The sequence below is a fragment of the Ctenopharyngodon idella genome, chromosome 19 (assembly GCF_019924925.1).
Source record: "Ctenopharyngodon idella isolate HZGC_01 chromosome 19, HZGC01, whole genome shotgun sequence".
NCBI classification, from domain to species: domain Eukaryota; kingdom Metazoa; phylum Chordata; class Actinopteri; order Cypriniformes; family Xenocyprididae; genus Ctenopharyngodon; species Ctenopharyngodon idella.
This window is the reverse complement of record NC_067238.1, coordinates 13,264,394-13,291,261: the sequence shown is the minus strand read 5'-3', so window position 1 is coordinate 13,291,261 and position 26,868 is coordinate 13,264,394. Positions and strand designations below refer to the sequence as shown.

Below are 26,868 nucleotides of genomic sequence, written 5' to 3'. Positions count from 1 at the left end.
AATAAGGGTTTGTGTATCAATTGATATTTTTGGATTAATCTGTTTAACATGGTCTGAGATTTTCACCTATGTTTGGGTGCAATCACATGCTTCTCATCGTCCACAGGTACTGCAAATTCCTGGCATTTGGTTCAAAAACTACTGGGAATTCAATAAGTGTTATACCAAATTCTGTGACCATTGTGGGGGAAATTTTGAGTTTCTGTATAATTTCCATATGATTTTACTTACACGCTTATGGTTAAATGATTTTGTTTTTCTCAGAAGTGTTTAAGTATGCATTCTTTGGGTGACAAGTGGAAAACACTGAAGTGGTAAACATGTTCCTAATATGGTAAAAGGACAGAGGCTTCAGCCTTGGAGGTCAGAGATATAAAAGTGAAGGGAAGCTTTCATTCTTTGTCTTACACTCTGCAGCTACTTGTGTTTCTGTATGACTGTCTGACCTTTCTTGCAAGAAATAAAACTTTCGAAAGACAATTGGATGTGTTTATCTCTTATGCAGTAGAGTCAGTGTTGATTTTTTGCCACAACACCATAGAATTATGTGAGTAGGCACTGTTGTCACCCTAACCCTAACCCCTATACCATCACTACAGCACCTTCTATCTATGGTGATATGGTCACAGAATTTGATGGTCAAAGATTTTGGTGTAACACCTGTCAAGAAGATGTGTTTGCTTAAAGCCAAGCTATAATGTGGAAGTATATTTATATCCACTTACATCCAAAAGAGCCATTCTTTATATAAAGAAAGTACAATTAAATTAGTTCAAACAATAAAAGTAAAATGACCTAAGTATATGCCTATATATTTTACATGAAGGAAATACGATTCTCCATGTAAATTAAGTTCTTACACTTGCCTATGTTCTTAAGAGTAGGCCTAGATAAACATGAACATTTTGTGATTCTTGAGGAAAAAGCTGCACACTGCTGGTTGAGCATGAGTCTTTCAGCATCATCAGTATGCAGATTCATCTGATGCAGGTTAACACCATAGACAACACTAATCTATGTCTATGGTTAACACTAACAGGTGTAGCATTGGTAAGTACGGAAACAAATCTGGACACACCCTATTCCAAAACTCATCATTATACAGACAGGTTAAACATGTTACAAATAGCTGTTTTTTCATATATGTCAACTAGCCTAAATTAACTGACCATATAGGCTATGAATGTATCAGGACAATGAGTTGTTGATGTTTTTTTAATGGTAGGTTGCATAGATTTGCAAGTAAACTGAAAGGTTTTACTTCATTTTATGTCCAAAAACAATGGTGCAAATAACACTTTTACACAACTGAATATTATTCAAATTTGTGGATAAATTGTACACAGTTTTCTACTCTTGAATCAGTACTTGAGAACTCTATATAAATACAACAAATAATTCAAAGTAATACAATTTAGAGTTTTCATTTGTACATATTTAAATTGAGCACACAAGTAGAATATGCTTATTGCTTAATTTTAAAGTTCATGTTTTAACCAACTTATTAAATGTAGAAAATATTTTTTTTCCTGTTGAATTTACTTCATCTTGAGCTACAGGAACACAGGGATATTGACAGAACCTTACAATAAGCAGCTAGGTTCAACAAAAAAGCAACTTACATCCATGTTTACTTCATAGGAGCTAGATCACCAAATCCTTAAAATGCAGAAACATAGCTGTCATGAGCTCGATTAGCACATTCCTAATGATTAAGTTTATCAATCATCAATTGGATGTCACATACCCATGGCTGGATATGGCACCTGCATGATCCCATAAGGGCCAACTGTGTACAGGTGACTGCCAGTGCAGTCAACACCCCCTAAAATTAGCTCCGATCATACCTCGATACCTGAGAGACAGTAGCACAAGCAATTAAACGTTAATGTTTGAGTGACATCACATAAAATGCAGCCTGATGTTTGGTGCAAACATATATGATCACAGTGTAGCCTATGTGTGATAACAGATGATTATAATACACCACCAAGTCTGCACACACCTGAAGAGCATGTCTTGTATTATGTTAACTGCCATGATGACTCTTGGGTTCCTGCCACTGTTAATGGAGAAATTAATGAGGTTTGATGACAGTATATTTGATGTCTTCTCTGTGTCTGCGGCTGTTCCTGTGCCACAACAACATAAAATAAAATGATTTTGACTAATGTATATGCATTTTATGTGCTTTATAAATTATGTTATTCAATGTTTTTAAAAAGGCCATAGACAGGTTTTTTTATAACAAGTGCAATGGATATTTAATCAATATTATTTTAGCTGCAATGGCACATACACACACTTAAGTTGTTCATCAGACAATATGTACATACAAAATATTATGTTTTGATAAATGATTCAGAAGAGGGGAAAAACAAAGCACCAAGCCCCATGAAACATGTACTACGCATGTTTCATGGGGCTTGGTGCTTTGTTTTTCCCCTCTTCTGAATCATTGTAATGAATCGAGCAGGTCATGACAGGAGATAATTTTAATTAAAACGTTTTATATATTAGGCCTACTATTGTGGCAATATCAAGTTTTATGTTTGCTCTTGTATTATGTGTTATTATGATTTTGAAAATAATAGCTGCATTAATATCCTGCTCGATTGGCTTGGGTTTTGGTCTTTAATTCCAGTCTCTGAATTACCAAGCACAGAAAAGCTTTTATTGGCCCGAATGAACAAAAGTAGTCTAGGCCTACGCCTCCTCATGGGAATCCCCACAGTGTAGGCTAAACGAAACCGAAACTATATCAGAGCATCGAGAGGAAAATGCGAATTTGAAGGAACCTACCATGGGCTATAGCTCGTCTTCGATAAAGACACAATTCCTTCCTTTATTAGGCTATTTGTGCTTAGAAATAAACAAACGGGATGGAGTTCAAAATGCATCATGCTAAAGCGCTGCTCGTGGACCTGGCGATAAGCTGTGTGCTACATTACAGCACAAGTACATTGTTAAAGAATAACAGCAGTGTATTTCTCTTGTCTCATCTCTGGTTCGTGGCTGGTGTGAAGTGGGTAAGTCTCAGGTGTTTTCTGCTAAGCAGCTGGAAAGATGTGTCCGTGCGGCGTTGTGTGGCGGTGACATGCTTGATGTGTCCGGTTTATGAAAGCGTACTGTCGCTCCTCATGAACACTCAGCCGGAGTACTGGAGCGGGTCTTTGTCTTGCCCTGGAAAAACTATTACTTCTACAGCTGCAACACTTATAGCGTGTTTGTTCTGGGAAGTAAGTTTTCCCGACACAAAAAGGAAAGCGGAAAGTTCAGAATGCGCGGAGACGAAACAGAGAAACCGGGCGCTCTTCATGCGAGTGGTCCGTTATTCCAAGCCCGACGCCCCCTTACTGAGTGGAGCTTTTGTGTTTCTTTCACTTGCTGTCATATGTAAGTAAGAGGAGAGAGTCTTTGTAAACAGACCTTTCAAATTAAGTTCAATACTGTAAATGCTTTTCTTCGTTTTATGTTTTAAAGGTGACATGTGCATTCCATATTACACGGGAAAGGTCATAGACATCCTGGGAGAACATTACCAACCAAACAGCTTCATGTCAGCAATCTTTCTCATGGGTCTCCTCTCACTGGGCAGGTATATAAAATTAATCAATGACCTATCACAGTTAATGGTTGTGTCAAAAGGTTTGTGTCAAAAACATATGTGGTCCAATAAATTGAAAGATGTAGGCTAATCCTGTCCTCATCCATAGCTCTTTGTCCTCTGGGTTGCGTGGAGGTCTCTTCATGTGCACTCTGTCCAGACTGAACAAGAGAGTTCGTCTTATGCTCTTTAATTCTTTGGTCAATCAGGAGATAGGATTTTTTGAGGATAAAAAGACAGGTAGGGCTAATTAGTGTTTGTGAATTAAAGATTATATGCATATGCTTATTACAAATTTGAAGGCTTTGTGTTCAGTTATTATGTCAAACTGTTTTTATCTGTTGTCAGGGGACTTGACATCACGTCTGTCTGTCGACACCAAGCTAATGAGCCAATCAGTGGCAATGAACGTGAACATCCTCCTCCGCAGCTTAATCAAAAGTGTTGGCGTCCTGTATCTGATGGTCAGCCTGTCCTGGAAACTCACGCTGGTCACTTTCATCGAAGCTCCTCTGATTGCCATCACTCAAAAGATCTACAACACACACTATGAGGTCAGATGAACTGACTGAGGTATTTAAATATAGCAATGTAGCTCAGAGGTAAAATTACAGTAATTATAAAGCACATTTTAGATCACCACTTATCTAAGTTGATATTCAAATATAAGATAATTTTTAGGCATCTCATTCTGACCTTTGCCCTCTTTTTCATCAAGCCTTGCTTCCTTAACATTTCATATTGTTGACATTTCTTGGAGAATTTACTCTTGATTAATACATTCTCTGTATCAAAATGTGTATCATTTTTCTTTTAAACATTTACACTCAATCAAAACCATCTTGTTGTGCAGCAATTATCAAAAGAAGTTCAGGACTCGGTAGCCAGAGCCAATGAGACAGCAGGAGAAGCGGTTGCCGGGGTGAGGACTGTACGCAGTTTCCGCATGGAATCTAGTGAAGCCTGTCGTTATGACGAACGTTTGACTGACACTCACAACCTGAAGACTCGAAGAGATACAGTGAGGGCTGTCTACCTATTAGTGCGACGGGTGGGTCTGCTGCATAGGATTCTATCCTTATATCGTTCAATTTAAATACATAAAATTTAACTAATTTATTTTATTAAATATATTATTTTAATGTATTTCTAATAGTTAACATATTGTAAAATACAATGTTAGCATATATTGCGATATATTTTAATATACAGTACAGTAGCTTAAATATAGCTACAATATATTAATAAAGTCAAATATATCACACACTAATCATAGTTCACACTCTGAACTTTTCTAAGAGTACACAATAATTGATGTTTGTTTTCTTTACACCATCAGTCTGAGCATGACATGCAGCATTAGGTTTTATTTAACTGTATTATTTTTGCAGCTGATGTCGTTAGGAATTCAAGTTCTGATGATGTATTATGGTCGTCAGCTCATCAAATCAGGCTGCATGAGTACAGGCAACCTTGTGTCCTTCATCCTCTACCAGGGTGACCTGGGATCATACATTGGGGTATGGACTCATTATGTTCTTATATAGCCACTGTCTCTTTCTTGGTGCGTTCATTCAAAGCCCTATCTAGACCTGAATAGTTTTCCTGAGGAAGTCGGGCACAATTGTGTTTTACAGATTTTGTGGTTGAATAAATTTGAATAAAATAACAATTCAAATTACCTGCTGTTTTTAGTTAACTCAGGGGTCATCTGAGAAATCTAATCCAATACGGAAATTGTGGTGTGTATATATATATATGTACATTCATGTATCCTGAATGTTTTTATTTTTACCTTCATAAGATACTATATATAAAAAGTGAATTAAAGTGTCTGAACGAATAGTATAGTAGCAGTGTTAAATGTGATCCTTAATCTTAATATATTCATTTGCTTAATTAGTTACATAATGTTTATTTACATGTCCAGACAAAAGCCCTCATTTTAGTGTTTAAGGCTGATTCATACTGCACTGACAGACACAGACAGATGGCAACAGACACTTATCGAGTTTTGTTGTGCTGTAATCAGGTGACTGTCGGTGTTGGTCTGCGTCTGTCAGTGCTGTGTAAATTGGCCTTTAGTAAAATTTCCATCCATATAATATTATAAATCCCAATACAAATTTGCCACTATTTTTTATATTTTGTACAATACTGTGCAGTCAGTGAACTCTTGTTCTGTCTTTCCACAGTCTCTTGTCTACATGTATTCTAACATGCTAAACTCTGTGGGAGCGGCTGCTAAAGTTTTTGAGTACCTGGACAGAAAGCCACTGGTGGGTATGGATGGAAGTCTTCATCCTGAAACCTTGACTGGCAAAGTCCACTTCAAAAACCTCAACTTCTTCTATCCAACTCGACCTGATCAACCAGCCCTCAAGGTACAATAAACTCAGAATGTGCAGTATTATATTATAAACAATATATATGAAATTGTTTCTTTAATTTTAGATCATTAATTTGTGGATTAATCTAACCACAATTAGATAATTAGATGAATTAATGTAACTTTTGAGTTCATATTTATTTTTAGCCACTAAAAAAACTTTATATTTTATATATCCTATTTATCTCCAAATAAATGTGTTTACATATTGTATACAAATTCTGTATTTTTGTTTTAATTAATATGCTGTGTTTTTCAGAACTTCTCTCTGGAGTTGAAGCCGGGTCAGATGACGGCTCTGGTGGGAATGTCAGGTGGGGGGAAGAGCACCTGTGTGAGTCTTCTGGAGAGGTTCTACCAGCCTCAGCAGGGACAGATTCTGTTAGATGGACAACCACTGCAAAACTACCAACATAAATATTTGCACCAGAAGGTAACAGTCATTTCGGGCTCTTATTAAGTCATGACATTGCAATAGTATGTCCATTGTGTAAGTGCAACCATTGACACTAATTGCTCATTTATACCATAGGTGGCCATGGTAGGTCAGGACCCTGTGCTTTTTTCTGGCTCCATCAGGGACAACATAGCTTACGGTTTGACTGATTGTGATCAGAAAAAGGTGGAGGATGCAGCCAAAGAAGCCAATGCCCATGATTTCATCAGTCGACTAGAAAAAAAATATGATACAGGTACACCTAAAGAATCATTCTTCCATTGATGTGCATATATGCATTGCAATTACCATTTGTCTTTCTGGAAATTATATTTTCAAATGTAGAGTATTTAACATACCATGTCTCCTATTTATTTTGTCATGTTACTTACTGACATATTACAGTTGTTATGACCTTTCATTAAGTCTGTGACTGTGTATGGGTATTAGATGTTGGAGAGCGTGGCTGTCTTCTCTCTGGTGGTCAGAAGCAGCGCATTGCTATCGCCAGAGCTTTAATCAGACAACCTCAGGTGCTCATACTGGATGAGGTGACCAGCAGCCTGGACACTGAGAGCGAACGCATGGTACATTTTTTGTCACCTCTTCTTTACTACATTTCAAAACAATCTGTTGTATTACTAAAAAGAAGCCAATTGATACTTATCTCAACAGCTTTTCACTTACTTTTTTATGCCACATTGCTTTATTTTTAATTAATAGGTTCAAGATGCTCTGGCCCGTCGTCCCAACCAGACCTTGCTGGTGATCGCACATAGGCTGAAAACAATTGAAAGGGCAGACCAGATCATTGTGATTGACAAAGGGGAGGTTGTGGAGCAAGGGACGCACCAGGAACTGATGGAGAAGAAAGGCAATTACTATAAACTGAGAGAGAGGCTCTTCACTGCGGAAAAAGAAGCTGATGAGGAGGAGGCCAAACAGGAATGAGTTTCTTATTATAAGCATTTTCCAAGAATACATTACTATTTATAATAACAGGTATCATATTCAAAAATTAAACAGAATTTGTTTCCTTTTAAAATAGCATTGTATTCTTTAAACATTTTGCTTTTTGTTGGCTAACCGTTTGTATTTTTTCCACTTTGAATGAATTTTGAACGTTAAACATTAAGTTAATGAATGCTCTCTCTTGTTTGAAAGTCTAAGAAAATCAGTAAAATATAAAACGGCAATCAATGCCAAAATTGATTTATGTGTATCATATCAATGCACACTTCTTATTGTATGTGAATATACACCAATATTTGTGTTTCATGACTCATTCTGTCATTCTGATTAATATACATATGTTCTTGTGAAATGTTTTCATTTACCTTCATTTACAATTATCTGCATGTTCTCTAGGTTAACACAAAGTGCATCAAGAGTTACAAAATATTAAAGATGAACATTGCACAAAGAAAAAAGAGAGAATGTTTTTATTTATAAAGCATACAAATGCATCGAACATCATTCTTGTTCACACTTTTGCTGCCTTGGCTGGCTCCATTATATCTGGATCATAGAATGTAGGAAGCTGGTTTCCCAGAACACATTTCTCTTCCACGCCTTCACTGTCAATGGTAACAAGATAAGCCACACCCCCACTGGAACCATCTCTGCTCATTGCCAGCGTCAGACCTTGAAGTACAAGGCACATTGTCAATTAGAAAAGATTCACAATCCAAATACTGCACATAATATAATTTTGGAAAGAATTTAAGGCCAAATAATAATGTTGTTGACTGTTCACACACTGATATCCATGATAATTTTGCAATAGGCAATTTTTAACTAGGCCTAACCTAAGTGTGTCCCTTATACAGTAAATTGCTCTGGTAAAACAATTAAGCAAAGAATGTGACTCATAGGACAAGATGCGTAGCTTTGAAATACAACTATAGAAAGAAAACTGATTTATATGTGACGCACTGTTGATCACAAACTCTTGGCTCTCCTGTCTGGTCATGCCTGGTCTGTATTCAGCATCCACAAAGCCATAGATATAGAAACTTCCAGATCCACCCACTGCAAACGGCTGTCTGGTAAGTAGCCCATTAAGGGTTGCGTAGACCTGCAAAGGCAAACACAAAGTAATGATTTACATTCATTAAATCTGTAAAAATGAATGAAAATCCATTACTGAGAGAGGACATAAAAACCAGTGCTCTGCCTTATCCAGATTAATATGGTGATCCTACAATCTTATTTGACATTTTTAGATATTTGATCTTTTTTAAATTGAACCATAAACACACAACACAAAGAATTTATAGATATAACAAGACATCCAATTAGAGACTACAGAGGGTTTAAGAAGTAAAAAATAAAATGGACAATTCAAAGTTTTAATTTTTAATTAACTTTAACTCTTTAGCAAATATAATTTTATGTAGATTTTTAGATCAATGTATTTAAGAAAGTCAATAAACTTAAGAAATGTATCCATAAAAACCTTAAACATGGTTTAAAATTAGTCCTTATGCTCGTCCACCAAATAAAATCATTCACCATTAACAGATTAACAAATATATTTTTGATTTAAAATATATAAAAACACCTTTGCAAGTTGTCAAATTATGCCCAGATATCTGTTGAACAAAAGTTGAAAAGTAAACAACTTTCATCAATGTCCAAAGATTTTGGTAATGAGCTATGGGGTCTCATTTCAAAAGAAAATTATGGATTAACATCATGTCTGTAAAAAAAGAATGTCCAGCTACTTATTCGTGTATGAATGTTGAGGAGTGGTTGAAGCTCGACAAAAAGTGTTGTTACGTAGAATTTGAACTAGTCGAGTAGCACACAATGGCTGTGTCCGTAATCTTAAAAATGCTGCCTTCGGAGGACACATTCCAAGGTAGGAAGGCACGTCAGAATGCCTTCTGAAGGCAGCATAGATGCATCCTTCGCTGGCTTTGATATCCCACAATCCTGTGCGTTCCATTCCGTCACATTTAAAGGGATATTTAACCCAAAAATGAAAATTATCCCATTATTTACACACCCTTGAGCTATCCTAGGTGTATATGACAATCTTCTTTCAGACGATCACAATCGACGATTTTTGGAAGTGCCAGGTTATTTAAAAATAGCCTGGCTCTTCCAAGCTTTATAATGTTAGTGAATAAGAAGTGTTTTGAAATCCCAAATAAATGCATCCATCCATCCATCATAAATATAATCCATATGGCTCCAGGGGGTTAATAAAGGCCTTCTGAAGTAAAGTGACAAGTTTTTGTAAGAAATTTTTTTTAAACTTTATTAACTATAATAACTAGCTTCAGGCAGATGGCCGTAAGCATCAATTTGCGGCAGAAGGGTAACCCCTGACCCGATGCATGACATAATGATGAACGCGGAAGCTCAGAGGATAGAGCAAAACAAAACACCGGTCATGAATTAGAAGTCTAAAACGAGAAATTTTAAAGAGAAATGTTGGAGGATTTTGATATAACATAAGAGGAGCTTCAGTTTGTTGCCCCTATTTGTTTGAACGGCGATAGGCGTCTAAGCTTATGATACTCCTACATCCTACATCCTGCGTCATACATCGCGTCAAGGGTTACTCTTGTGCTCGACTTCAACTTGTGCAGTATGCATACGATCGTCTGCCGTAAGCTAGTTATTTTAGATAATAAAGTTTTAAATATGGATATTTTTCTTACAAAAACCCATCGCTTCGCTTCAGAAGGCATTTAATAACCCTCTGGAGCTGTATGGATTATTTTTATTATGGACGGATGCATTTTTGGGGGGCTTCAAAATGCCCCCTGTTCACCACCATTATAAAGCTTGGAAGGGCAAGGATATTTTTAATATAGCTAACTTTGATTGTGTTCGTCTGAAAGAAGATAGTCATACACACCTAGGATGGTTTGAGGGCGAGTAAATCATGGGATAATTTTCATTTTTGGGTTTAAGCAAAAAAAGAAAGATGGCATCTGAAAGTTGTGGTTCCTGGTCAGTTTGTGTGTAAATGTACGTCTTTGACCAACGTTTTCCACTTTTGATGTCATTTTTAGCAAGAAATTACTATTGTGGTAATTAAACATTCGCTTAGTTTTCACCAAAGCTTGCTCTATTTTGCTGTAAATCATTAACCATTACGCTGCCTCAGAAGCCTTTCCGAAAATCAGTTTTGTGAGCTTGCTTTGTGTGCAAACGCTGCCTGCAAAGTCATTGCCTGATAGGCAGCGAGGCAACAAGTGAGCTGCCTAAGTTTTCGGATGCAGCCAATGACATTTCTGAATGCTAACTCTCTTAAACCTATGGGGAATCAACCACTGTGAAAAAAAGAACATAGAACCGCAAAGAGCATTCAGTCAAAAGGTGAAAGTGACAGAGGCCGAAAACAAGATCTGAACCACAGCGGTGGATGTAAATCCTGCTCATATGGCATTTTATGGTCATCAGGATTTCTCCAACCATCAGATCATCCGCTCATGAGAGCTTCTCCTCAAGTATGCAATTTTATGTTTCAACCACAGATGGCCATATAGAGGCCAAAGTTCTGTAGTGAAGTCACCACGAAATCAAAATTGCCAGTTCTTATTTTTTTATGGAATACTACAGTATTTATTATAAAATAATAAAAAAAAATATATATGCCTAAAAAATAATCTAATATTTAATCAAAAAATATTCTCTTCTCTAATGATGTGTTCATTGGCGTGAGGGCGGGACAACCTGTCAGTCACATGAGATCACAGCAATAGCAAACCACAACCATCCAATCAATTCCATATGGCCAAAATCAAGTTCAAAAGACTTTTCACTTTGATATAGGCCTACATCAAAATATATAGGGAAGAAAAGGCAATCACAATTTCATTTAGTTTCTTAACACATACACACACATGCAAAGCCTACGCGTAAACACAAATAACCACTTCGTACCTGTCCCCCTTCTTTCTTGTCCCATCCACCCACAATGAGATGAGCAGAAAGTTCTTCTTTGTATTTGTAAGAGATGTTTTTAACAAGAGTTGCTGCTGAGCACACCAAGGGGTCCTCATCCACCTCAATGCTGATAAACAGAGAGAGAAAATTCAACATTATAAAATGTATAGTATTCCTATAAGTGAAATACCTTCTGTATGAAAGTGGTCTGTTTACCTGTGAACATCCAGTTGGTAGTTGACTATTTCAGCAATGGTTTGAGCATCCGCTGCTGATCCAGACAGAGCACAGTAGATCTTGTCATGGAGGGGGGAGAGCTTGTTCATCACACGATTCACCACCGAGGCCCTGGGGAAAAACACGATTAAAGTAGGCCTACAATACATGAATCTAAAGATCCATACTACAAGAGATGCTTAGCGACTAGTAGCAGGTAAAATGTCAGCCGGTCCATCGAGTTACACTCACCCTGCAGAAACTCTAGAGTCGGAACCAAGCACTACTCCACCATCGAACTCTATGGCTATTATTGTCGTCTAAAGATAGAATAAAAGGAAACTGCGTTTAAATATTTAATTATGAAAAAATGACACTAGAAAAGATATATTCTGTTTGACGGAATAATTGAGATCGACTTACTCCCATTTTGAGTCCTTTGGACCCGCCATAGTCGCAATTACTCCCTTGCATCGTGTCTGACTGTGATGGCTGTATGAACAATTACAAAATATCTGGTTACGCGGGTTAATTCTTTAAAAACTGATTGAAATGTGTCGGCAAACAGACAACTCGACAGCCTACTTTCACTTTCGTGTGCTAACGCGTCACGACGCTGAGCTGCGCTTCATTGGGCACAAACGGCATCCACGTCCTCGTTTTACGCCATCTGCTTAACCATTGTTTGGTTTAAATTAAAATATCAAGTCATTTAAAAGTTGTTTTCTTTCTGTCATTTCATGTCATTTTGCACATAGACTCTTAATAGCAAATAGGCATTTAAGAACCAAAAAGGAATTTCTTAGCTATGCCATAGAACTATTTAAAAACCTTAAAAGGTACTTATAAAGAACCTTCAATTGAGCTTTTGAGTGTGAAGAATAAAGTATATATATATATATATATATATATATATATATATATATATAATGTATTTATTTATTTATTTACAAAATGTACACTGTAAAAAAAAAAAAAAAAAAAAAAGATGTTGAGAAAACTCAAAAACTTGAGGCAACCTGCTTCAGGACTTATTTAACCTTACTCAATTTACGGCAAAATTGTTGTATCAACTAAACTCATTGTTATATCTATAAACTAAAAATTAATAATGCTTTTTACTTGTAGATCTACGTTACTTGGAGATCTACGTTTTGATGTAGGCTTAATTGTGATATAGAACTTTCTTAGTTTGTCCAACTTGTGTATCAGATTGTGAGCAAACTGAAAAAGTTGTATAGAATTACTTCTACACACCAAAGCACATTATATGTGCTGAAATGAAAGAGATATCACTGAAGAGAACACTAATCACTCTAATGGCGACTTGAAACGTAACTCTTATACAACAAAATATAATCAAAATCACTATGCTAAAACATGCTTTGACCAAAGACACAAATTATTCAAGTGCACAAACAAACTGTGCATGCTTAGTTTGCCCCTCGCCACCAAACTTGACGTTGTAAGTTCTTGCTGTTTAATATTTGAAGTTGCTCAAACTAAAAGACCAAAAGAATTTACTTTATTTAATATTTGATGTAATGTTATCTTTTTTCAAATTCGATAGTTCAATCTACCTTTAAAATAGCATTTGTCTGACAAAATGAATAGTTTTTTTTTTTTTTTTTTTTTTTACAGTGTATAGGATGGTCAGGAAGTTAATTATTACTGTGCAGGCATTTGCACAGATATTCCTTATTGTGTAAAGCTCATGTTGACTGAACATAAGTTGCAGTAGCCTATTTTAATTAATTGAACAAGCAGTAAAAACATTTTGTTTTGAGTCATGTATGTTAAAGAGTCTTTAAGTAACCACACACCATGACGAAGAACAAGTTAGAGATAGTTCGCCCAAAAATGAAAAATCATTTACTCAACCTCAAGTTGTTCCAAACCTTAATTTCTTTCTTCTGCTGAACACAAAAGAAGATATTTTGAAGAATATGGGTAACCAAACAGTTGATGAGCACCACTGACTTCCATTGTATATACTGAAGAAAAAAAATACTATGGAAGTCAATGACTATACCGTAAACTGTTTAAGTCTGACATTCTTCAAAATATCTTCTTTTGTGTTCAGCAGAAGAAAGAAATTCAGACAAGCTTAGGACAACTTGAGAGCGAGTAAATGATGACAGAATTTTCATTTTTGGGCGAACTATCCCTTTAAGAGCCTTTAACCAGATGTTGTTACATGGGTTGAGTTGTAACACCAAATTTAACCAATTAGAAATTTACTACAGGGGTGGCATCACTACATGTGATGCAGAGTGGTTTAAAATATCTGTAATCATTTTTCATTCAAGTAAATTTGACTAACAAATTATATTCAAGAACATAATGTAAACTGATATTGTTTTCTATATTGTCTGTTTCTATATAAAATTGTGTATAAAAGTTTGAGGCACACATAACAAAAAACACTTTAACATGTTTAAGTAAAAGTGTTACTTCGCGGTCTCCTTTATCAATTCTATACCATTAATTTCTGGTTTTAGTAAAAGTGTTTAGGAACTGTATCATGTACTGGATTTATTAACTGTGAAAATGACAGCACGTATAAGCAAATGTATCTAATAACATCAACTTGAGCTATTTCTGAAAATATTTTTCCCAATATTTGGGTTTATTCTACAACGATTACAAATGATTTTATGACACACTACATATACGTGTTTGCAAGCATGCACGTTCACAAAGAAACACAAAAAGTATGTTTTTGGCCTATTTAATGACTTACTGATTGATGTAATGATCAATGTTTACAGTGCAAAATTCATAAGAATACACACAAGTGAAAACAACAACAGGTAAAGATGCTGACACTTATGTCAAGCGCTGTAGAACAGGCAGTTTGTTGCCAGGAATCAGTTGCCTCTCTGCACCCTTCTCCGTCACAATGGCAAGATGCACGACGCCGCCACTCACATTGTCCCTGTCCATAGCTAATGAAAGGGCTGGGAAAAATAATTAACAATATGTTAATAGTTCTGTGTTACTGAGACAAAAGGCAGAGTGAAAAAGAGAGTAGTAAGAGGGACAGATAGATGGAAAGGGAGTGAGTGCAGCTGTCAGCGCACATAAAATAAACTCTGCAATTATCCATACCATTAGTTGTGAAAGTGAGACACTCTTCTTTGGTCATTCCAGGCTTGAATTTGGCATCTGCATATCCATAGATAAAGGTGCTACCAGACCCACCAATAGTAAACTCTTGCTCCACAATCATGCCTCCAAGAGACACTGTGAACACCTTTGAAAAAAAAGTAATAAAAGTCTCGTTATTTTTATATTTAAAATTGAAAAACACAATATGAAATGAAAAATGGCATTACAGACCTGAGGGCCCCTCTTGCGATCCCAACCAGCCACAATAAATCCGGCACTAAGTTCGTCTCGATGGGTATAGCAGAAGCTCCTCATAATGGCTGCAGCAGATTGGACCAAGGGGGGTTCCTCCATTTGCATGCTAAAACAAATTTATCAACAGCTAGCGTTAAATATAAAGTAAGTCATTAGTCTATACCAGGGGTGCCAAACTCAGTTTCTGGAGGGCCACAGCCCTGCAGAGTTTAGTTCCAACCCTGCTCCAAACATACATATCTGTAGTTTTCAAATAGGCCTGAAGGGTTTGATTAGCTGAATCAGGTGCGTTTAATTAGGGTTGAAGCTAAACTCTACAGGGCTGTGGCCCTCCAGGAACTGAGTTTGACACCTGTGGTCTATTCAGATGATGACAGGTTGGTTGCCATGGCATATGGGAATATTTATGCTCTTTTAGCCATTATTGTCTCTAGGATAATTGTGTAGGCCAGTGGTTCCCAATCCTGGTCCTGGAGGCACCCCAACACTGCACATTTTGCATGTCTCCTTAATCAAACACACCTGATCCAGGTCATCAGCTTATCAGTAAACTCCAAGCAAAGCCACTGGAAGGCAAGGCTGCAACCTTTAGCCAAAAAGGGTAACGGCTAATGCTAACGCTCCGGCTGTGGCGGTACCAGAGATTGTATATTATAGGGAGATGAGAGGGTCTGTATCTCTTACCATTGGAGAAAGCGTAACGGCTCTCAGCCTATTGGGTAATGGCAGTGACATCAGTGCCCACCGTTCAAAACGCCTTCCCTGCGTACCGCCACAGCCGGAGCATTAGCATTAGCCGTTACGCTTTTTTGGCTAAAGGTGGCAGGCATGCCTTCCGGTGGCTTTGACACAACATCTATTATTCTATCTGTTAAACAGTAATGCAGCACATTTGCTGTTGGTAATGCCGTAAATGAGTCCTACCTGTCGCAACATTCCCTAGTCTGCCTTCTCTTAAAAAAATACACTTTTATCAAGCTAAAATCTACATATAGTTCCCAACGAAAGTATTGTTTAGTGTAAAACATGCTGAAGATTAGCAGACAGGCTGTCGATTAATTAAATGATTAGCTATTTCCCCACAAAAGCTGTTTAATCAGCATAGTGAAGCCTCTCATCCATTGACATCCATTCAAAAAACGGCCTCTGGTCTCCTTCCCTGTGTATCGGCAGAGGCGGAGCATTAGCGTTAGCCGTTACGCTTTTTTGGCTAAAGCTTGCAGGCTTGCCTTCCAATGGCTTTGGCGGTACGCAGGGAAGGAGACCAGAGGCCATTACATGATAGGCTGAGAGGTGCCGCACATGATTAAGTTAGCCGTTACGCTTTCTCCAATGTTAAGAGATACAGGCTCTCTCATCTCCCTATAATAAATCTCTGCTCCAAGACCTGAAAAGGGTCTGTCAGAGAAAGGAGATATGCAAAATGTGCAATGTTGTGGTGCCTCCAGGACCAGGATTGGGAACCACTGGTGTAGGCTACTGTCACTGCTGCAAAGATCAAATTATATGCTCACCTGTGAAAACTAAGCTGATGGATGACAGCATTTGTGACCGCTTGAGCATCAGCCAGGGATCCAGCCATACAGCAGAATATCTTGTCATGAACCTGGATAACTTTGTTGATCACTCTTGATGATACATATTCTCTGAAAACAGAAATATCCACAGCATTAGATAAAAGTGGTTCATGTGTAACTTAAAAGAAAGAAGAAAGAACACTTACTCTCCCATTGAGGCTCGTGAATCAGATCCAATCACCACTCCTCCGTCATATCTCACCGCTATAATTGTTGTCTAAAATGTAATACATTAAGATATCAGCATGTTATTGTCTTACGAGTCTAGCGTGCATATTATGCTTTCGCTTTCAATTTGCATGTTTAAAACTCAAAAATGTGGCGAGATTTAAGTTATTTACAAATGAGATTTTATGTTTTAATAGTGAATATTATGCACTAATACATAACACAAGGCTGGTCAAAGTTGAACACTTGTCGAAAAACATCTTTACAGCGACTCCGATTAAACGTGTAGATTTCAAATCGATCGTCTTACCCCTGTGCTGACTTTGGATGACCGCCATTCGCCATTAACACTCATTTCACTCATTTTTTGTTTTATTTAAGGCTTTTCTACCGTCGACGTTGCACCTTCGGACACCTTCGCTGTTTGATGACGGTTTTAGAGAGCTGTGACGAATTTCCTTATAGTGCGTGCGCCGCCATTCGGTCTGACATCGTTTCATTCGGGATCAGTTGCGCCGGGAAGGGTGACAATGTCTTCTCCTTGCGTACTCGAGATCGGTAGTGGTGGCTTCAGTTTTGAAAACTGTATCAGGTAGGTTTTACAGACTAGTCAATCGTAATCGCAGACTTTAAACATTTGTGATAACTGATAATATGGATAAGTTTGTAGAAGCAAGCTAGACGAAAGTGAAAGGAAATCACGCAGAAAGTCGTGTTTAAACTGGGGGGGTCTGTTTTTAAAGAATTTTAACAAGAGATAATTGTAGTAAACGTGCATTCTCATTAAAAGAACCAAATAAACGTGCTAAATAGTGAACTTTAAGAATATGTAGCTAATGAAACAGCATGTGTTGTCAATAGAAACTCAAGGCTTCAGGCTTCAGGGGAGAAGAACACTAAGTTCAAGGTTACAAAAACTGGAACAACAATCGCTGGAGTCATTTTCAAGGTACAACAGTTTGCATAATTGTACAATAATTGGCCACAATGACATGTAATGAGTGTTTTGTATTTCTTTCCTGCTCAGGATGGAGTGGTTCTTGGTGCAGATACTCGGGCAACATCTGGAGAGGTTGTGGCAGATAAAAACTGCAGCAAAATTCACTACATAGCCCCGAATATTTAGTAAGCATCAATTGTTGACAAATGTATTGCAAATATTTTCCAGGAGATAGACACTAAAATTATGTAATGTTACTCTTGTGCCATTGCCTCCTGCAGTTGTTGTGGTGCTGGTACTGCTGCAGATACAGAGAAAACGACAGATATGCTGCGCTCCAATCTTGCTCTCCAGATTCTCTCCATGGGCCGCAACCCTCGCCTCATTATGGCCAGTCGCATTTTGCAGGACTTTCTTTTCAGGTAAAGATTGATTGCATTGGAGAATTGTACGACTGTTGGCCTAATGTTTTCCCATGTTTATCATAATAGCATATGAACCCTTTCCACAGTGATGATCCACTTAAACATTGTAAATATAGTGATGTTTATGTGTACATTTATAACACTGTACTTTGTGTTGTATTACATTGGCATTAATTTACAGAAAACTAGTTAAAGGGTTAGTTGTTCATGCTGTTCATGTGAGCAGCACGACACATGCCTGTGATGCTGACAGAGGAGCCGGCCAATACTGAGCCGGCGTTCTGACGTAGAACCCAGAAGACTGCACAACGTAAACAGCATAGAAGAATGACAGGGAAGAGAAGAAATTGTTGAATAAAGTCGGTATTTTTGTTTTGTTTTTGCGCACAAAGCGTATTTTCGTCGCTTCATAACATTGAGGTTGAACCACTGTAGTCACGTTGACTATTTTAATGATGTATTTACTACTTCTCTGGGCCTTGAATGTGGTAATTACGTTGCGTTTTATGGGGGATAAAAAAATACCTCTTGGATTTCGTCAAAAATATCTTAATTTGTGTTCCAAAGACAAACAAAGGTCTTACGGGTTTGGAACGACATTAGGGTGAGTAATTAATGACAGAAATTTTATTTTTGTGTGAACTAACCCTTTAATATTGCTTCAAGGGTGTTTCTAAAACAACGGCCAATGGAGTCATGGCAAATTTGACATTTTTCTTCAGACTCCTGTAATCAATCTCTTGATTTTTATTGTTTTATTTTTTATTTTTTTATTTTTTTTTTGCTCTTTTGGAAAGTCATAGAAACGCTACGGTGGATTTTTCTTTTACTATTGAATCAATGACTTCCACCTCTGAGAACTCTGTAATGTCTTGATATTTTTTTTCCTCTACAAAGTCATAGAAATTCTGTAATTTTTCTTTTGCTATTAGAGCAAACGGGAATGCAACAATTATATTTGTTGTAGTTTCCATTCACTACTATGGAAGTTTACCCAACTATGAAGACTTACACTCTGAGAACCATATGGGAGAGTTATATGATCTGAACAAACAGCGCTGAAATGCACATTTCCAGGATTCTCGGGAGCAGAAGTCATTGCTCCAACAGCAAAAGAAAAATCCACAATAGCCTTTTTTTATGACTTTCCAAAAGAGGAAAAATATCGAGAGATTGATTAGGAGGGTCAGAAGAGAGAAAAATGTCAGATTTGCTGTCATTCCTTCAGCTGTTGTATTAGAAACACCCTCGCAGCAGTGTTAGCTAGTTTTCTGTAATTTTTTGTCAAGGTACTATAACACAAAGTATAGTGTTAAAAAATGAACTACATATAATTAATTCAGTTGTCTTTTAATGAAATGTAGATCCATCAGAACAATAAATATCACTGGGGATTCTTAATTAATATTAACTTGCACAACAAAACATTAAAAGACCTTATCTTGTTTTTTCTCTTTTAAATGTAGGCACAAGGGCCAAATCAGTGCCATGCTGCTGTTAGGTGGGGTGGACTGCACAGGACCTCATATCTTTACTGTTGGTCCCTATGGCTCTGTCAACAAAGCTCCATTTGCAACAATGGGTTGGTATCTCATGTTAATTTCCCCATGCATCTCTTACTCATAAGACATTAATAATATGTTCAGACAACAAACAAGGGTTCTTCACTTCAAATGAACTTAAAATAAAACCTTGAAAAAAATCAATAATATTCTGTAGTTAACTATATGTTGTATTATTGTTTTTGGGAAACATATACTGTATAGAAGAAAAGCTCTGCAATTAAGTGTTTTTCCCTCACTTGTAGGATCTGGTGATCTGCCAGCTTTGGCTGTCTTTGAAGACCGTTTCAAACCCAATATGACAGTAGGTTGCTGAAGTGTAATGTTGTTATCCCATACTCTGCATAAATGTGGTGTGTATGCATTGTAAAGACCACAACAACCCTATAACTTAAAACTCTGTAACTCAATCTCAATGAAAATTAGAGTAAAGTAGTCTTAAACTATCCACTATAGGGAAAATAACAATTTCAACCCTCACTCTCTCTTTCTCTCACTCACTCTCTCTCTGTGTGTGTGTGTGTGTACACAGGAGGAGGATGCAAAGCTGCTGGTTCGGGATGCAATAAGTGCAGGAATCATGAATGATCTTGGCTCTGGAAGCAATGTAGACCTGTGTGTCATTAGAAAGAATGGGACAGAGTACATACGACCATTTGAGAGCTCAAACTTCAAAAGTGAAAGGTAAAAAAATGATCTTGCCTTCTGTTTCTTTTTTTCATTATAACCACAAAAGCATGATATAGTGATTAAATTGGTAAAGCTGAGCAATGCTTTCATTATATTTTTCAAGTGAGTATTGGCAAGTTTGAACAGAGACACTATGTTTAGTAACATAAACATAAGCCAGATCAAATGGCAGTTCTGCATAAAAAAGTTTTTTTTCTTCTTTAATTCTATTAGCATTTTTGTCATTATTTCAGTCACACTGCCATAGAAATGCTAAACAAATATCTAACTTTTGCAAATGAAGACTAATATTCTTAATAATTGTCCATCTTTATAACCAACAGGCAGAGAAAATACAAATATCCAGAAGGAACAACTCCTGTCATCAAGGAACAAATAAAAAAACTGGATTTAGTAGAGGAGACAGTGCAGCAAATGGAAGTAGCACAGTAGATCAATATTTTATATTGAAACGATATTTGTGCTTATGGTCACCATGATATTGTTTTGTTCAAGAGTTTATATGAATCTTACTGCAATTCAGTATACGTTAGTTAACTATAAAATATGATAACTGGTACATAATTCCATTCTCCCTTTGTAGTACACATTTCAATGCTTTGGGGAAAGACTGTTTTGCCAATGTCATAAACACAATGCAAATTTCCAAATTTTTTTTTTTTTTTCGAAAGTATCATGGTGAACATTTTTTATAAAAGATGTGCTCTATGTCTAAAAGTAAATGGATTAGGTTATTTTCCTTACTTTAAATATACTCATTATTCAATTAAATGTGTGCATTTGTGTTCTTGTGTGCTTTTGTGTTCTTTGTCCTTACAAAGAATAGTAGGCTAGCCTGCCTTACAGACCCAAGTTACCCCCCCCCCCCCCCAAAAAAAAAACAAAAAAAAAATCAGGCAATCTTAGTGCACCTACTTATTTCCACATGATTGTGCTGACTGAACCTAGAATTTCAACTACTGCCAAGTAACCGATTGCATCAGTGACCATACTCTTCTCTGATTCGCTTATGATTTTGGCATATTTGTTGTCATAGAACTACAAAAAAAAAAAAAAAAAAAAAAAAAAATCAGCGAGATCAGAACTTATTTCTACGCAGAAATTTTTTAATATAAATGTAATATATATAATAATATTGAAATATATAATAGTTACATAAAGCTAGTACTACACAATGCACATTTAGTATAACTATCGGCTGGCACACTGAATGCAGGAGTGTGCACTGTGCACATAGGCTAACTGGGTTCTTAATAAAGAATAAAAGTCAGTGCGGCAGTTTTTTTTTTATGTTTGACCTATTAAGACAAAAATAGCATGTTAAAACATTGTGTTAAAACATATTAAAAAAAACTTTCATGCCTGAGTATAGCAACGAATAGCATCAGATGCGAAATGCACTGCAATGATAATTTCAGTTTCGATTTTAAAGCGGGGGAACAAGGAAGACATATATCCGTTGCAGGTAGTCATATTAACTGAAAATGGCTCTTCTAGACGTTTGTGGAATATCAGACTGGGTGAAAGAAGATTCTTTCAGCCCAGAGAATGCTTCACTTGACAGAGTTAATCACTTTAATTTCGCAGCACGAGAGCCAGAGTTGGCAGTTCCGATCGGAGTGGACGTGAGTGGCATCTTTCATTATCATTCTGAACCACGAGTCGCTTCATGTAATTATTGTATCAATGACTCTTTTTTTGATATGATCGTTGGGAAAAGTGATATCTCTGCAGTGTAGGCTACTTGTTACAAACTTAAATTGTTAACTCTTTGTGGGTGTTGAACATAGCATTGATATGTAGCGCTGTATGGTTTCTAGACTATCCAATTGTTTTGATTTTTTTTTTTTTTTTTTTTTTTTTTCAGCCAGCAGAGTTTCTAAAACCTTTTACGGACTGTGAGGATGGGGTTGAGGGGGTCACCATTAAGCTGGAACATGGCACCACCACTCTGGCCTTTAAATTTCAGCATGGGGTAATGGTGGCTGTGGATTCAAGAGCTTCTGCAGGGTCTTACGTTAGTAAGTGATGAGCACTGTACAATAAAACACTTTTACTCACACTCTTAAAAATAAAAGTTCTTTATTGACATGTATGATCCTATAAAGAACCTTTAACATCCATAGAACCTTTCCATTGCACAAAAGGATTTTTATAGTGATAATAGATTCTTTAGATTTTTAAAATGTTGTTCACTAAGAAAAAAATTGTTCTTTTAAGAAGTGTTTACTTAAGTTTTTTTGGGAACCAAAATTGTTTTTTCTATGGCATCACCACAAAAACCCTCTTTTGGAACCATTTTTAAGAGTGCATAGAGACATAAACATACTGACAAACAAAGAGACACATTTACCTTTCAGCGTACCAGTAGAGGTATGCAGTCAGAAACAAGAAATACATGCAGGTGTAAAATGTTTATTTATTTGCAGAAAAATATTTTGTAAAATATATTTAAAACTCCCACACTGACACTATTGATGAGTGCAAATTTAGACAACACAGACATCATGCATGCATAGCTTATGGAATTTTATGCTTAAATTAATGTAGCCTGAATTCATGTCTGCTTGACTTGACTTTTTCCAGGCACTCAGATGTTCAAGAAGGTGATTGAGATCAATCCCTACCTACTGGGAACCATGTCTGGAAGTGCAGCAGATTGTGTGTACTGGGAGAGGGTCCTGGCCAGAGAGTGCAGGTGAGCATCAGTCAGGACTATTCATGCGAATGTGAATGGGCTGATGTCAAATACAGACTAAAAGAAACATCTTACATGTTACATTGGACATATCTTTCCATTTAAAGTATTTTTTATTTGTAACGTGTTCAAGGTGTCAGATTGATTTGGAAAAAGATTATTTTTTAATTTGAAATGCCCCTCTTGTGCTAATTTAAAGGTTCCTAATTTTGTTTTGGATGTCTCCTACAATGTATCCAAGGTCAAAAAACACTTTCATTTTCTTATAATATACATTGGAGCATCAACTCTTCACTCACAGCGTCTGAAACGGTTCGATCAAGGATCCAGTCTTTCTAAACCCTCCTTTCAGAGAGCTACTCTGCTCTGATTGGTCAGATGGCCTAGTCTATTGTGACTGGTCTACCACTTACAGCACGTGTTTTACACAAAACACCGGTCCCACTTTATATTAGGTGGCCTCATTAACTTATAAACTTATCATTTGATACAATGCATCTATTGTGTACATACATGTTTTTGCATTGTACTTATATATTAAAAAATACCTGCATGTAATAACATCTTTAATTAATTTCTGTAATTACATCTATAATTACACTGTTGACCCATCCCTTACACCTTAACTACTATGTACTTACACCAAAAAATAAGTACAATGTACTTATTGTGTTCATATTGTACTGCAAAACACTTTTTCTGCTATTGAGGTCGGATACGGGTAAGGCTAGGGACAGGTTTGGTGGTAAAACACTTTTTCTGCTATTGAGGTCGGATACGGGTAAGGCTAGGGACAGGTTTGGTGGTACGGGTAGGTTTAACCTCCCCATACCACCAAACCTGTCCCTAGCCAACAATGCTGGCGGTTTTACCATATCAATTTGAGCCAGAGCCTTCATCCTTGAAGTACATACTTGCTTATGCAGCACAGAAAACAGTGTCTTCTCAGCATGTTGACAAAACTCTTTCAGACCTCAGCTTTCATGCACTTTGCAGACCTTTTACATTCACAAACAGATATAACACGCCTACATGAAAGGTAATATCTGAAAAAAAAAAACATTATAGGGGCATTTTAATAGCATGTTGACATACTCAGTCTTATACTAAATGAAGTATAATATTTCTATAATTCCTGCTGATGTTGAATAGTATGAGAATAAGTTGAAATTAAACTGTTTAACTTATATGAACTTATTGCAAAATTTCCTTCAGGATTTACAAGCTGAGGAACAAGGAAAGGATTTCTGTATCTGCTGCCTCTAAGCTGCTGGCTAATATGGTAGCAAATTATAGGGGCATGGGTCTTTCTATGGGTACCATGATCTGTGGCTGGGACAAGAAGGCAAGTGATTAATTCTACATGAAACACAACAGGTTCCTGGACTATCATTCAAATAAATTAAGAACATTTTCTACCATGTTCCATATCTTAAAGCTGCTATGTGTAAATTCTGAATCTGTTAGCTGAGTACAATTTCACAATATATTCTTTTAACTGTGTTCTTAATCACAACATAAACATTACATTCAATTTATGTATTTACCATGCCAAAACGGATCATTTCAGGGTCCTGGGTTATACTACGTTGATGACAACGGGTTAAGGCTGAGCGGGAACATGTTCTCCACGGGGTCTGGGAACCCTTATGCCTATGGTGTGATGGACAGTGGTTATCGTTATGACCTGACGGTGCCAGAAGCCTATGATTTGGCCCAGCGAGCTATATTTCATGCCACACACAGAGATGCTTACTCTGGAGGAACAGTGAACAGTAAGTGCAAAAAAATAAGTTTTATGAAGAATGTTATAATGAGATTCTTATGACAAGGGAAATGTTTTGAAATGATTGTCATCATACCTTCACAAGTCCATATAACAAAGTGTTTTCTCTCACAGTGTACCACATGCAAGAGACCGGCTGGATTAAAGTCTCTCAGGAGGATGTTGGGGACCTGTATCACCGTTTTGCTGCAGAGAAAAAATAAGAATTGCCATTTACACACTTTTAGTTGTTGATTTACAGTAGTGAATATACAATAAACACTATGAAAAACAAACCTTGTGTGTTATTTGACAACTTATTTGTCTTTTGTTATAGCTCACCTTAGTAATTATCTGTTATCTTTGTTCTCCTTTTCATTGTACATTTCCTAATTTGTTGTTTTATCCAGTAACATTAATCAATGATATTTTACTGTACATTATCTTAATACAAGTTCCTTAAAAATTTAAGATATTGTGACCATAAATTAATTTGTAACAACTGATCATTTAATATAGAGTGTGTATTTAAGAATATTTATTGAATATGTATTGTTTTTACATATTTTTACATGTTTTTCCCCCAAACTTAACACTTTTAATTAATTGAACTTGTCTCAAACATTGTCTAACAGTTCCAGCAACTGTCTTCTAAGGTGAACTGACTAGAGCAGGACCGTTTATAAAATAACAATGGACCAATATTTACCTCAACTCACCCTTACAATGTATAAAAGCATGTGAAAGCATATCCACTATGGTTTGGTATTTGCACAGCATATTAAGCTCTTATTTTTTCAGTTTATATTAAAATATTTAATATTTGGTTTGCTAAAAGAATATAAAAAGTATTGTGATGACATAAGGAAAATTTAAATGGCAGACAACAATAAGGATTGCCATCAGTAATACATCTTTTGTCACATTGTATGAAATAGTATTAATCCTATTTCTGTTTTCCTTAACATTCAAATGAAGAAGCATGTATTTTAATATATCATGGATCCGCTTAGATTCTTGAAACATCACAAAATTGCAGTTGTGAATCAGTAAAGATCTATGCATATTTATAATATTTTAACATTATTTTAATAATATACCTTAATTACCTTACCTTGTCATATTCTTTACCTCGAAACAAAAAATATATATATAATCAACCAGGAAAATGAAAAGAACTGTAAATAATATCTCTCTTAGATAGCAATGGAGACTGTACTTTTGTCTAGTACTGTATGAGACAACATCACCAATGGTCTGTCCGGCTGCTATAGCCAACAAATTTAATGCCCATCATGCCTTCATCTGCAAACTGGAAAATGACTATGACACAGGAAAATGAACTGTTTTTATTTTCAGTTTTTCATTCTCATATTTTAATAATTTTATTAAATGTCAAATCCCCCTACACTGATGAGTGTACAAAAAAAGATAAAAAAAGATACACAGTCATTGGCCTCATCCAGGATGGAGACGAGTCTGAGTCTGGTTGAACAGCTGGCTGTTTGGTGCAGTCACAATAACCTGGAGCTGAACATGCTCAAAACAGTGGAGATGATAGTGGACTTTAGGAGAAACCCCCCTGCACTCCACCCACTCTGCATCGTGAACAGCACCGTGAAGGCAGTGGAGTCATTCAGGTTCCTGAGCAACATCATCTCTCAGGACCTGAAGTGGGACAATCACATTGACTCCACTCCGAAAAAGGAGCCAGATGAGGAGGTTCAACCTGCCACAGGTGCTGCGGACACAGTTTTACTCAGCTGTTATTAAGTCAGTTCTGTGCACTTCTATAACTGTCTGGTTTGGGTCAGCCAGCAAATCAGATATAAGAAGACTGCAATGGATTGTTAGGACAGCTGAAAGGATAATTGGTGTGCACCTGCCCAACCTTCAGGACTTGTACAACGCCAGAGTGAAGAAACAGGCAGGTAACATCATCACAGACTCCTCTCACTCTGGACACAACCTGTTTGCACTTCTGCCCTCAGGCAGACGTTACAGATCTCTGTGCACTAGAACATCTAGGTATAAGAACAGTTTTTTCGCCAACGCTATCTCCAGCTTAAACAGATAACATAGCAACACTCATACATAGTATTCACTTTTAGTACTTGAGAGAGA

At 36.7% G+C, this 26,868-nt stretch overlaps 5 protein-coding genes across 6 annotated transcripts; 3 read left to right on the top strand and 2 right to left on the bottom strand.

The window, feature by feature from the left end:
- The first annotated feature begins 2,741 nt into the window (after positions 1 to 2,741).
- On the top strand, positions 2,742 to 7,854 carry tap2a (transporter associated with antigen processing, subunit type a). Of its 2 annotated transcripts, XM_051873507.1 has the most exons (11): positions 2,743 to 3,396; positions 3,484 to 3,598; positions 3,717 to 3,847; positions 3,956 to 4,161; positions 4,461 to 4,658; positions 4,999 to 5,127; positions 5,803 to 5,991; positions 6,256 to 6,429; positions 6,529 to 6,688; positions 6,883 to 7,019; positions 7,156 to 7,854. In XM_051873507.1, exons 1-11 carry the CDS (start codon positions 2,883 to 2,885, stop codon positions 7,381 to 7,383), a joined length of 2,181 nt encoding a protein of 726 aa, XP_051729467.1. In that variant the 5' UTR covers positions 2,743 to 2,882; the 3' UTR covers positions 7,384 to 7,854. The 2 variants fall into 2 exon arrangements, with proteins under 2 accessions (XP_051729468.1, XP_051729467.1); XM_051873508.1 differs by lacking the exon at positions 4,999 to 5,127 and having other exon boundaries at positions 2,742 to 3,396.
- A 5-nt stretch (positions 7,855 to 7,859) lies between these two features.
- Positions 7,860 to 12,173, bottom strand: psmb9a (proteasome 20S subunit beta 9a). The gene is made up of 6 exons (XM_051873509.1): positions 11,977 to 12,173; positions 11,806 to 11,873; positions 11,554 to 11,685; positions 11,335 to 11,464; positions 8,368 to 8,509; positions 7,860 to 8,076 (listed from the first exon to the last, which is right to left on the bottom strand). Exons 1-6 carry the CDS (start codon positions 12,025 to 12,027, stop codon positions 7,916 to 7,918), a joined length of 684 nt encoding a protein of 227 aa, XP_051729469.1. The 5' UTR covers positions 12,028 to 12,173; the 3' UTR covers positions 7,860 to 7,915.
- A 2,095-nt stretch (positions 12,174 to 14,268) lies between these two features.
- On the bottom strand, positions 14,269 to 17,123 carry psmb12 (proteasome 20S subunit beta 12). The gene is made up of 6 exons (XM_051873459.1): positions 16,975 to 17,123; positions 16,643 to 16,713; positions 16,434 to 16,565; positions 14,896 to 15,025; positions 14,665 to 14,809; positions 14,269 to 14,513 (listed from the first exon to the last, which is right to left on the bottom strand). The coding sequence occupies exons 1-6, from the start codon at positions 17,026 to 17,028 to the stop codon at positions 14,383 to 14,385; spliced, it is 663 nt and encodes a 220-aa protein (XP_051729419.1). The 5' UTR covers positions 17,029 to 17,123; the 3' UTR covers positions 14,269 to 14,382.
- psmb13a (proteasome 20S subunit beta 13a) lies at positions 17,119 to 21,052 on the top strand. The gene is made up of 8 exons (XM_051873458.1): positions 17,119 to 17,256; positions 17,526 to 17,613; positions 17,692 to 17,789; positions 17,886 to 18,026; positions 19,496 to 19,611; positions 19,837 to 19,895; positions 20,124 to 20,275; positions 20,605 to 21,052. Exons 1-8 carry the CDS (start codon positions 17,195 to 17,197, stop codon positions 20,711 to 20,713), a joined length of 825 nt encoding a protein of 274 aa, XP_051729418.1. The 5' UTR covers positions 17,119 to 17,194; the 3' UTR covers positions 20,714 to 21,052.
- Positions 21,053 to 21,208: 156 nt separating this feature from the next.
- Positions 21,209 to 25,040, top strand: psmb8a (proteasome 20S subunit beta 8A). Its single transcript, XM_051873456.1, has 6 exons — positions 21,209 to 21,906; positions 22,149 to 22,302; positions 22,868 to 22,979; positions 24,195 to 24,324; positions 24,550 to 24,754; positions 24,880 to 25,040. The coding sequence occupies exons 1-6, from the start codon at positions 21,766 to 21,768 to the stop codon at positions 24,966 to 24,968; spliced, it is 831 nt and encodes a 276-aa protein (XP_051729416.1). The 5' UTR covers positions 21,209 to 21,765; the 3' UTR covers positions 24,969 to 25,040.
- The last annotated feature ends 1,828 nt before the right edge of the window (positions 25,041 to 26,868 follow it).